Here is a 13,082-nt window from a genome sequence, read left to right on the forward strand (position 1 = left end):
TCTAGTTTAATCAAAGGTCTTCGTTTTCATTATCTTGTATACGAAATTTGCAAAGAGAAAATATTGTAGTCATTAAAAATTCGAGTTTGAAATTTTGACGCATCTCCACGTTTTACATCTTCCCGAGTCTGAAAAAACCCTTTTGTTTATTTTTGTCTGACTGTTGGTTTATCTGACTCAAAGACACTTTGAGATTTGCTGATGAAATATAGCATATGGTCTTAGCATGAAACTTGTAGATTTCTATCAAAATTTGAGCAAAATTCTTTCAGAGCAAATATGACTGTCCGATTGTCTGAATACAAATGAACATAATAACTAGAAAAACTAAAGAACTAGATAAAAATTTGGTACACAGGTTACGTATCAAAAATGTAGATTTGTGTCAGATTTAGACCAAATTCGCCAAGAGGTTTTGTAATTACAATTGTAGTTTTATGCCAAATCTGTGAAAATGTCCAAAATACATATTCGATTCTCTGGTATTTGTGTACTAACCGTAGGCCAACGATTAATGACCAGCGACCACATGCTAGATTCAGTAAAAATACTAGATTCACACCAAAGATCTATCTTTAGTAAATACTATTCGCCAAGGGCATGCGGTTATAACACAAATATCGGTTTTCTTTTCTGCACTATGAAGTACACAACTTTCACGTTTGGTACTCTGAAAATAAATGAAATTTGAGCACTCGTAGCATTCATGGTCTAACCGAAGGACCAGTTTTATACAGAAGAAGTGGGAGAGGCAATACATTTATTACAGAGTAAAAGAGAAAGTTTTAGGAGGCTATTCGCGCTGATTTAGTTTGAATATTTTTACCCATCATTTGAAAGAAAGTCGTGAGTCTTCATTTATTTTTTTCATGATTAATGGTTACGGCACTTAATAATTAATTTAAAAAATGTTTGCTTTTCTCTTGCTTCTTCAGAATTCCATATCTAAGATTATCAATTTAATCTTATATTTTTCAGATTAGTTGAATTCATTTCTTTTTACTAAGATAATGTTTATGATTTTTCTTATCTATTGCATATATGCCTAATAAATACTACTTTATTGCTGATTATAAAAAAATTAAACATATTTTTTTTTTCTTTCAATTCACGTTTTTTCCTAGGTCTGCTGAAATCGGTGAAAAAGAACGATTGCATAAAATCTGTTGTAAAAGAATTAGAATCTGATGTACAAACAATGAAGCAACTAAGCAAAACGGCAAGTACTAAGTATTCTATAATAAAATCTGTTTTAAGAATGAACAGAAAGGAAAACTATTTCTTAGAATTGTTGTTTCCATTTTTATTTGAATATCAATAAATTGCGTATTCTACTTTGTTAGAACATTACTTAAATTGATTTTTAGTTGGTAGTAAATAACTGTAGCATGATGCATCACTTTTTTTTTTTTTTTTTTTTTTTTTAAAGCAGAGAATGGCTTTGAAAAAGTTGATTTCTTTAATTACTCAAGAAAAACATTTTTAAAAAACGGTATTTATTTAATATATTTTTAAAATTCATGAAGTCATGTATGAACTGAATCTACAATTGCTTATAATTAATATTTTTTCATCTGTTTGGAGGGCGTGAAAAGATTTTTCATTCGAAAATGGAGGTCACTGAATTTCTTTTTTTAAAACAAAAATTAGTCTATGGAGTAGGTAGTAAAATGCATCAGTTAATTGCGTCATGTCACTATTTATTTTTTTTACATATTCTTAAATATGAGCTCAAATATTTAGGAGATTTTTCTCGTAGTCATTTGAAATATCAAATAATTTGCTTCATTAAAAAAAGTTTGTTTTGAAGACAATTTTCATATTTAAACTCTAAGTCTTTGAATTAAAATAGGATGAAAACTTATTTGAAGCGCTTTCATAAATTAAAGAACATTAATAAAAACTAAAATAGAGAAGAGGTAGAAAATAATTTCTTTTACAGTTCCTTATATTTCTGATTTTGCTCATCAGAAGGCGTATTAAATATTCGGAACGACGAGCATAAGTTTCAAGTATCATGTTGTTTAATCGCTTTTTCATTATAATCTCAGTGCATTAATTTATATTAGGAATCTGAAACAAATATTGCCTATGAAATAAAATTTTTCTCACAAATATGCATATTTTAATGCTAAATACTGCATAAAATTAGTTTCCAATTCAAAAAACAATAATTAGAACAGTAAACATTTATCTACTTCGTTTGTATAATTTCGGAATTTTGACACTAGTTGCACATGGATGAGAGCATGTAAAACTGAAATGGTTAACAGATTTATATATTTATTATTATTTATTTATTTATTATTATTATTATTATTATTATTATTATTTTGATTTCAGAAAAAACCATAGTTTGAATTATTTTATGAAATAATTATAATTGTTTAAAGGAAATTTCATTCAATTCAAAAATATGAACAAGGGAAAATATTACATTTGACATTATATTATTTCATTGTATTTTTTTTTTTTTTTTTACCTTTACATTTGAGTTCCTTACTTCGAATAACTTTTTATAGAGAATATAATGAAAAAAAAGTCATTCTATAAGGTGGGTTCACACGAGGCTAACAGTTGCGCGCAATTATTGTCTGCTGTTGTCCCTGTATTGACCCCGTGTGAACAGTTGAGACAACGTCGATGGGACAATGGCTAATAGTTGTCCCGACGGGACAACCATTTGCCATTGTCCCGTTGCAGTCACGTGATTTTTCTCAAGTAGGCGTGGCCTTCTATTGCACGCAATAGTTGGCTTCGAGGGAACCCACCTATAGAATCGGATGATAGCTTAATTTATCGTTCTGTTACGACTGCTTTTTGAAATTTAAAATTTCAAAACCAGGATTAAGAGTAAAAAGAGCCATGAATCATTTCTATATTCTTCATCGTTATTTTATTTTATATTTTATTTCTTTCTTTATATTACTTCACTCTTTAATAAGCTCGGACTGAATTTCTTTATTTTACAGACGGGGAAGAATATAAATAAGTGGATTTACATTTTTGACTTCGACAACTACACATTTGCCAAAGCAACACATAAGCCCAGTAAGTAAAATCAAAATTGGTTTTTGGTTTGGTGTATAAAAATTATCTTCAATTTAATTCTTTTTATGTTGGACATTTGACTGATTTGGAATACTAAAAAAAATATAATTTAATAACTATGAATAGTTGAATTCTGAAGTAATATAAGGCACATCTAAATAAAAAATGAACTGTAGTTCTATCGGCTTTATTTCACATGATAAAACTTGGTGATTTCTCTAGTAGATAGATGCGAATATCGGGAAAATCCGATATAAAAGTGGTCTACATAATAGAAGGTGTTTTCTCAGGTAGATAGCTGCGAATATTAGGAAAATCCGATATAAAAGTGGTAGCGTCACATCGTACTTCAGTGAAATAAAAGCTACAAAGTAAGCATCGTCTTATATGTATTTCTACAAGCAGGCTCATTGTTCAATAATCCTATTTTTGTTAGCTGAAAGTGTTAGTGGAACCTACATCTACAGTCGGACGCATATAGGTCTCAGCATATGTCGCATAGTACAGTGATTTGAATCGTGGACCTGTAAGCACAGCTGACATGGTACGCCTAGATCAATCACATTTTTAGCCATTAGTGTGAAAATCGCACCTCTTTGTACCATAAAACTCAGTCTTATGCACATTCCTCATTTGACTAAAAATGTCAGTTCCATTAACACCTTTTACAAACAGAAACTAATTACTATGACCTTAGCCTGTTGAGAACAATACATGGTAAGACGTTTCATTGTTTCTGATTCAATCAACTATACACCTCCTCTAACCATTTTATACCTTTTCTCCTGGCAATATTCCAAAGAAAACTCCGCTGCATAGAATAAAGCTTCAAAAACACTAGTTCCAAGTTTATTGTACACTTTATTTAATATGTAAAGATTGTTTGCCCATGGTTTGATAGAAAGTCTATAATGCAAAATAATTTCTCAAATTAACAGCATTGGAAGAGTTGTAATTTATATATATTTGTAGGAAAGATAATTTATTTTCATAGTAGCTATATATTTAAAAAATATCTAGAATTTTTGGATTTCTGCAGAAGAGGCTGGAAGAATTGTTCTTGCCGTTTCTCTATATGGCCTAACCGTAGTAGGACACAAATACTGTACAATATTGTATTGATCAATATTCGCAATATTGTATAATATTGTAGAATATTGATTAATATCATATAATATCGCCCAATATTGGATGATATTACACAATAGGCTATGCTACCTGGGAAGTTCATTTCACAGCGAAGGTTCGGTAGAAAGCTGCATTGGAGACCGATCGGAAACTGATGAATAAAATGATTTGGTCTTGCCTTATATCACAGAAAGTCGATAATGATTTATATTTATCGATGATTTTATTCTTATATTTTTGTGCTATATTTACATACATTTTTTAAAATTAGTTCTGTTTTCCGTATGGTATAGAATATTATTTTTAAAAAAAACTAAAATTTTTCCATTTGATTTTTTATTATTATATGCAGATTTTTCAAACAAATTATGAATATGTGCCAATAAAACCTCAAACCATTATATTGAAATTGAAAAAAAAATTCTTTGATTATTTAGGGAAATGTACTTATATTAAATAATTTTTAACTGCGTAAATGCAAAACGCAGCATATTTTTTCTTTCCTGATTTCGACACCAGCTATGCATGACAATTTACATAAAGAATTGCGCATAAATACTGTTCAGATTCAGAAAAATATCAGCAGTTCTTATTTTTCTTAAACTTAAATATTCAAATATGTATATTAATTTGTACAAAGGTTATGAAAATGCTAAATCACTCTGAATGCTTATAAATCAATTACGTAATATATAGAGAAGTAAATTGGGCATTACAAATCAGAATAAATGCTGATATATTATTTCTATTATTTGTACAAAAGTTTAGAATAGTAACATTCGTGTATTGTATCGTGGTATTTCACTATACAGTAACTTCAGGAAACGGACAAAGCTTTCAAATTTATGGTTTTCGACTGATTCGATGACGACATCGCATCACCTCATCAGAATTAAAAGAATGCAAAACACTTCTGTATTATTAATATGAATTGTTTATTCATATTAATAATTAATATCTATAATTATTAATATGGAGGAAGCGATCTTTTTTTCCTGGTTTGACAACTGATGCTCTTTTAAAAAGCCCACCCACTATTTTTTGTATATTTCTGAAGAAATTTTATTCTTTCTTGTTAAATCAAACTTATTTGTTCGGCCACTGATGTAGGCTGTTTTAATCTAAATCGGATTCGACATTCCATTTCATCCCACAGATGTTCTATGAGGTTTTTCTTATTAATAATTCCCAATTTATATTAATATTTGAAGCATCTGCACGTAAGCAAAACAAAATTTGCACGGAATGCTTTTAATTATGTAGTGCATATCGTGTTAAATAATGTTACATTACTAATGTTTGGACCAATAATGCAAACAACGCAATAAAATTTATTGTTAATGATATCTCATTTACTGCAATTTATATTACGCACTTTAATTAGGGTCTTCTAGAAATTTTATAAAATTCTGTGTAACTATGTGATAATTCCAGCTTGAAAAGTATGAATTTGAGAAAAAGCCTCATCTTTTTCAGCAGAATCCTCAAAATATTAGCTTCTCTTGGAGAGGAAATGAAATTAAGCTCGCTGTAATGTCGCTATCTTTCTGAAAGTTTTATATATTCCTGTATTTTGAAATATGAAAGAAAAAATATACTATGCTTCGCAGATGCGCAACTAAAAAATTTACTGCAAATACTCGAAATTCAAAGTATTTATTTCGAAATTTTATATAATGCTTCAATGGTACATTATCGCATTTTCTACAAATTTCGTATTACGTTGAAATTCTGCATGTTATATAAAGCATGCAAAGAGTCCGGAATTTTTAAAAACCTTTATATTTTTCTCGAATACGCTTGCTGTTTTTACGGAAATGTATGTATTGCTCTCAGAACATAAAACAATTCACGAGAACTTCAAATAAATCATTGCCTGCTTTCTGCGAATCGGGCTTTTTTATCATTTCCGATCATTCTTTAAGTGTCCTGTTGGAAGAATCTTCAATTTGAATTGGTAACTTCAATGTTCGAATGACCGAAGTTCTAGGGTTCCAACCTTTTTGAATTGTTGGGGGGTGGGTGGGTGCAAATTGGAAACTCTCTGGATATTTTTGATCATATAATGTATATGTTTTACAAGCATGCAAACTATGTAAATTAGGGAATTTTGCCAAATGATAATTAGCCTTTCATTTTCTATTCCAGCTGTTCAAATGCTTGCTTATCTGATGATGACATACGAAGCTCATTATCCTGAAAGGTTAAAGAAAGCTTATATTATAAATGGTAATTATGCTTCATGTTTATACATTAGTGATGAATGAATGTTTTTGTTATAAACATCAGGTTAGAAGACCCTTGATCTAGATTGAAACTAAGAAATAATTTAAGTACAATTAAGTTAAATTAATCAATATGTAGAAAACCAACCACTTGTTTCTTTTTTTCATAAAGCAAAATATTGTGAAAAATTCAGATGACTTTTTCATAAACTTCGAACAGCCATAATTAGAGGGGGAGGAGAGATTTCGTACAATTCACTGCTACAGTAAATAACTTCAGAAATTGTAAAATAAATTCAAAAATAATTATATATTTCTGTTACTGTTACCACGAGCTTCAATATAAGAATAATTATTTTGCATTACATGTATATAAACCCCGAATAAATAAGATTGATTCTAGACAAAGTAACACCGACCTTACATTCAAGAGCCAGAAGAAAAACGATATCTGCGATTCATGCATATTTTGGCTTCTGATCCATTCAACTGCCTCAACCTACTTTAATAAGGGCTTGATAGATTGATGGATGAAAAAAACTAATCCGCTAATTTTTATTTAGTCATGAATATTTTTCACACTCGTAATATTTAAGAAACATTGTAAAAGCTTGAATGACTGACAGACCATGATCGCAAAACTTGCCCGTGTGATGTATGCGAAACAAAGCAGGTTGGATGCTTCAGCACACCATTTCTAGTGTTCCGCATTAGTGTATAGGCGATCCAGAACTAATTGCTGCCTTCATCCAAGTGCTGATGGAGTTTTCTCTTTTGAACCATACTTGTGTCGGAAGAATGGAGAGCAAGCTTAGAGATGATTTATTCCAAATTCCGAATTAAGTCATTTTGAACCCGAATCTTTAAGAAATAATTTAAATTTACTTTCCTTTTGTTTAAAGTTTTCTTTACGGTTTCCCATAATCTGAAGTAAATTACTGTATTATTGCTAGTAAAAATATAAATTTTGACTCAGTTGTTATTTTTATCTAAAAACACAATTTAACGATATCATTATTTCACTGACATGCTAAAATTACCGATGAACATGTATACTCATCGGTATGCTCATTTGATTGTAATAAATATTTTGAATTATTTCAGCTTCTGTGTATTTCACATTACTCTTCAGTGTAGTAAAACCTTTGTTTACGGGAGCGACGCTCAGCAAAATTAGCATTTTTGGAAAAGGTAAATATTTCTTTGTTTCCTGACATGTAAGGTAAAAATTATCTGTTTAGTGTGCACTTTAAAACCATTTATATCTACAGAAAGTAATTTTTCAAAATTAAATTCCAATCGAAGTAGGTAAAATTGCTGTTATACATGTTGAAATATTTACGTACGAATGCAGAAATATTAAAACAATACAGTTGAAAGGGTTCATTAAAAATGATTCAAGTACGTGACAGCTCGCATTCGGATTTATATGACGTTCTTTAAGAAAATAATATTAACTTAAATTTATTTACTGGTTCTGAAAAGTATTTTGCTTGAAAGTTTTGATAAACAAATATCTTAATTAACAAAATCTTTAACAAATATCTTAATTTATACATATCCTTTTTTACCAACAGCTGTGATAATTGAATTAATTCCAAATAACCTAAACGACAACTTCAACTCGTATTGTTTACCAACAGCTATGATAATCCGATTAATTCCAAATAACCTAAACGACACTCGCATCTTGTATTGCTTACCAACAGCTGTGATAATCCAATTCATTCCAAATAACCAAAACGACAACCTCAACTAGTATTGCATGCTGATATTTGTTAAATAGTCATTCTTTCTGTTTATTTCGGGCAGTCCTTGAAAACAAAAACTATACCTGTGTCGATATTTCACTCTTTCACACAGAACCAAAGTGAAAATATTTACCCTCTGAAAGGAATCTTCGAAAAGGAACAATAAAACGGATTTTTCTACTGAAAAGGTGTAAACTAACTTATTATAAAAATTATCTCAAATATAATTGTGCGTGAATATAAAATATATGAAATAATTCCGTTGATGAGAGTTGATTTTAAGTGATAAGGTTTCTTTTTCTTTTTATTGTTTCTCAGAAGGATGGAAGGAAGAACTTCTCCAGCACGTCGATCCGAAGGAACTGCCTGCTTTTCTGGGAGGAGCAAGAGTGGATCCGGATGGGAACCCCAAGTGCCCTTCAGTAGTAAGGATCTAAATCGAATGGAGTCAATTAGTTTCTGACCTGTGATGAGACATAATTAATCAGTCAATTAAATAATTGACTTTACTTGAGTTGTAAAAGTTTATTGTAGAGAATTTCATTTACCTCTTATATTAAATAACTTCATTAAATTTTTAATTAATAGGATTTTTTTAGTTTTCCCTGTATTCCTTACACTTATGATATATATATACACGCGTCTGTGACTATAAAATAAAAATTTTTACATTGTAGTGAGAAGTTTGCAGTGTTTAAAATACCAACATTTCGCTTTGTTTAAAATTTGATTTATTCAAATACAGGGATAGCTTTTTTAGAAAAAAAAGACGGAATGAACCGTAATTAATTTACAGATTCATCGCATTTACTAGTGATTTGGGACAAATTAATCTTCTGCATTTTATCTGTTATCTATTAGAAATGCCGGGTTTACACTCGGTCAGTTATAGGATGGCCAGTAGACACATCATGCCCAGTTGGTACTGATTTATGTTTGCCACAATTTCATAAGATTCAGGCATTCCATTCTTGGCTATAAATTGCCGTTTTGGCCTTCCTGAATTGTTTACTGCGTATCTTATTAAAGTGATGGATATTTACACAAAGAAGGAATGTAAAATGATATAAAGGTCAACATACCTAAATTTGGAAAACTTTTGAAAAAAAATGACAAATAAAATGGATAAAAAAAAAGAGACTTCGCATCAAAAAGAACAAAGAGCAAAAATTGTCGGAATTAATCTATAATGTGATCAATTTTTTTCACGCCAAAAAAACCACCAAATTCTACAAACGATGCACTGTTGTTAGAAAAAAAAAATACAATACAACGGCATGTTGTTGTCCCGTTGGCATTTTTCAGCCTTCTACGCTTGCTATTGACCGTCTTGTAATTTGCCTAGCGTAAACCCGGTATAACATTACATGAAATTAGCGGCAATAAACAGAGAATGGGAGATGTTGAATAAACACTTTAAATTTCCATGAAAATTTTTATTATTCCATTTAATTTATCAATGTTAAAGTCAGTAAAGTCATTTTTTCAGTGTTAAATATCAACAAAATTCTCAGTATTTTTGAATAATATATTAGCAAGTTGGTCAAACGAAAGGTATGTTGAAGTCTATTTTTGATTATCAGATAAAACATTCTATTTTCTTGTCCTCGCAGGTGAATCTTGGTGGATTGGTGCCTCCTTCCTATTACCTTCGAAGTTCTAATAAAAGGTTATGTCATCAACCTGGGGTGAAAAAATTACAAGTATCCCGAATGTCTAAAGTGAACATAACCCTTGATGTGGAGGAACCGGGTTCACACATCGAATGGGAATTCGAAACAGAGAACAAAGACATTGGTTTCGGACTATATTTTCAATCCATCGATACTCTACAAGAGAAACAAGATAAACTCCAAGAACTCATCCCCAAGCAACGGGTGGAGGCACATATGGCATGCGAAACGGGCATGTTTCAATGCGAAATTCCAGGAACATGTAAGTATTTTTATCAAGAGCTTTTATTCTTCAGAATGTTGAATCTAATTAGAAATAAAAAAAAATCGCATTTGTTATTCAGGAACCCAAATATTAATTTTTTGAATGAGATGGCTCATTTTCATTTCACTTACAAGTTCTGATACTTTACGTTTATTGTTGGCTGCCTGTAGTCTCAGTTTTAATTGGTGGTTTTGAAACAGTTTGTACACTGATATGCAAGACGAAAAATGGTTCTGCACATACACAAAAATAGCTAGGAAAAGACCTGAATATTTCCTGGACGATTCGTGTAAATCGTCCCAAGCACTGAGCACAAGATCTGGAAAAAAAGCAAGTATAGATGAAAATTATGAAAAGATGTATAAGATTTGCACTTATTATTAGAATTTAAAAAAAAAACCTTCCCATTTTCCTTCGTTCAAAATGAAATCTATAAGAAAAAAAAAAAAAAAAAGCGAAACTGTGCACTATTTTTCAAAATTTAAGAAGGTTTAAAATACCTAATGAAAAATATTTTATAATGAAGTAAATCTCCCATTCATCGTAGTGCAAGTTAAATTTTCTATTAAGTACCTCTGAAATTCTGTTTGCTTTGAAAACATCAGTTAACTATATGGAACAGTACTTTCTTGCTAATATAAAATGTCTATGGTTTGATCGATTCTACCAAAGATGCCGGTATGTGGACTATGTCAGTCTAAATATACACGGGAAATTTTAAAGACCTATATAAAAAGAGCAGGTCAGAGATACAGAAATAGACATTTTTACAATAAAATAGGGGGTGACACATGTAAAGGAACGGTCCACTGAAAGGAGTTCTGTGTCACTTAAGTAAAAAAAAAATCAAGGTGCAACTTACACAACCGGGGAAGTGTGCAGCATAGTTTTTAATGGATGCAAATTCGTAAAGCGTATCACAATAGCATGAATAGAAATATAGTTCGTTTCGAAGTACTTGTACAGTTTATTCAGCTTATAAATCATTATACATAATTTATAGCTTTAAACACTCATTTTAAGTATCTATAGGTTTGCAGTAATACTGCGTCCGATTTACCATTGTATTTGTCGTGCTGTACATGACTTAAAATAAAATCTTATTAATGATTTATGAGATTTAAACGATGTAACATCTTCTTCTACTTAATCCATTACCAAAGAGACTCCTGAAGCACCTGTCCTTTGCGTGCCATATATTATAATAAAACGTGAGCATTGCGTAAAGATTTCCTAAAGACTTTTGAATCGCCTTCTAGATATTTTTCCTATGATGGCAAATGTATCAGGATTAAGTGTTTTTAGATTTATGAATTTTGCGCAACAATTATGAATTTTGCGCAAATTCTTTTCTTTAGCTCTGCTAATTTTTACGCGTTCTATTTAGGCATGAAACGTTATTAGTGTTCGTGCACGGTAATTTTTCTAAATATGTGCAGCATAACAATATTAAATTTGTATTTGAGGAGTATAAAAAAATTTGGTTTATGTGTATCTACTACATGTTTTAGATAATTAAAAAAAACTACAGGGATTTTACAGGCTCTGTTGCCTGGAACAAATAAAATTGTTTAGTTAAACCTGAAGTTATCATTTATTTCTTTACACAATAACATGGCAAGAGTTGTAATTATAAATTTTTTGGTAATAAAAAGATGGTTATTTTTGCTTACATACCAAAAAAATAAAAATTGAGCTTAACTTAGACAAAACCATTTTCCATTGCTGATTTAGAGAATTAAAATGAACTATAAATTTCTCTTTAGTAAAGAATTATTCTTAACAGCTGTTACTTCTTTATTATAGTTTGATTGTTCTTTAAGCAGCTAATACAACAAAAATAATAAAAAATCAGTCACTAAATACAATGATTTATTTTTGAAATTATTATACAAATTTCCTTTAATAATTGAATTATAATTCCATTAGAAAAAAATAAAATCGCATTTGTTTTGTTGTTCTAAATTTAGATACTTTCATTTTGCATAAATGGTAAAAATAAGAGTTTAAAATAATGATCAAAGATGAAAACGGAGATTTTTTGAATTTATGCGATAACATTCAAAAGATACAATGCATAAACAAAAACAATCGCTGATAAAATTTTGTAAATCAAGGTTATTGATAGATAAAATTATTTATCAAATCTCTAAAATGTTCGTTTCAGACGTGATTTCCTTTACAATGATGCGCAAATTTTAGCTTCTCTTTGCTGATAGAAATATTTGTAAATTTAACAAAATAAACGAAAATTTCTATTATCAATTGAAGGGATATGGGTAAGAGAATGTCAAGTTATATCTCAGAAATTTAGAAATGTGGCGATGTGAAAGTTAGAGCAAATATTGAAATCAAAATATACATCATAAAGTTTTTTTGCCAGTTTCTTAGTAATATTTTATCTTTTCTGGATAACAATACGGCATTACTATAATTATATTATTATTATTTTCTTTGTAAATCAGCTGTTTTCATCAGCAAACCTTGAAAATTGTTTGGCTTGGTACTATTTTGATCCAATGTTAGAAAGATGATTTATCATGAGATTTGACAAGTTAGGCTTCCCATTATGACTTTTCAAAGTTAATGAGATAGTTTTGTTATTTTCTACAGACAAAATATAATAGTGATAGTTATGAAAATATTTATTATAATAAAGTATTGTTATGTAAGATAAACAATATTTTAACTAAGGGAAAATAAAATACATAAAAGTAACACAAGTCAGAAATACAAAGTCTTAATTGATGATATTTCCTCAGTTTTTCCTATTTCTTCAGAATCAACAACCAAATTCTTGTAGTAATTATGGTAGACTGGTCAAATGTAATCCAGAAGTTTTCGAAAGTCCTTAATTTTATTTTTCTAAATTTTTTTTGGAGCATTGTATTTTTATGCAACTTAATAACAATTGAATTTTCCTTCCTTTTTGTTCTATATGCCTCCAATTCAAATAATTTAACATCTGAATCATTCTCTTAGGAAACGG

At 29.7% G+C, this 13,082-nt stretch overlaps 1 protein-coding gene across 4 annotated transcripts in view; it reads left to right on the top strand.

Annotated features, from left to right (window-relative positions):
• The window catches only part of LOC129960596 (SEC14-like protein 2), a 57,589-nt gene that overhangs the window by 40,979 nt on the left and 3,528 nt on the right, over positions 1-13,082 (top strand). For all 4 annotated transcript variants that reach the window (XM_056074096.1, XM_056074097.1, XM_056074095.1 and 1 more), the window contains exons 7-12: positions 1,125-1,219; positions 2,973-3,051; positions 6,328-6,408; positions 7,509-7,595; positions 8,474-8,580; positions 9,769-10,090. In XM_056074096.1, coding sequence (XP_055930071.1) covers positions 1,125-1,219; positions 2,973-3,051; positions 6,328-6,408; positions 7,509-7,595; positions 8,474-8,580; positions 9,769-10,090 — 771 coding nt within the window. The remainder of the gene's footprint in view (positions 1-1,124; positions 1,220-2,972; positions 3,052-6,327; positions 6,409-7,508; positions 7,596-8,473; positions 8,581-9,768; positions 10,091-13,082) is intronic.

Source organism: Argiope bruennichi, chromosome X2 (assembly GCF_947563725.1).
Source record: "Argiope bruennichi chromosome X2, qqArgBrue1.1, whole genome shotgun sequence".
NCBI classification, from domain to species: domain Eukaryota; kingdom Metazoa; phylum Arthropoda; class Arachnida; order Araneae; family Araneidae; genus Argiope; species Argiope bruennichi.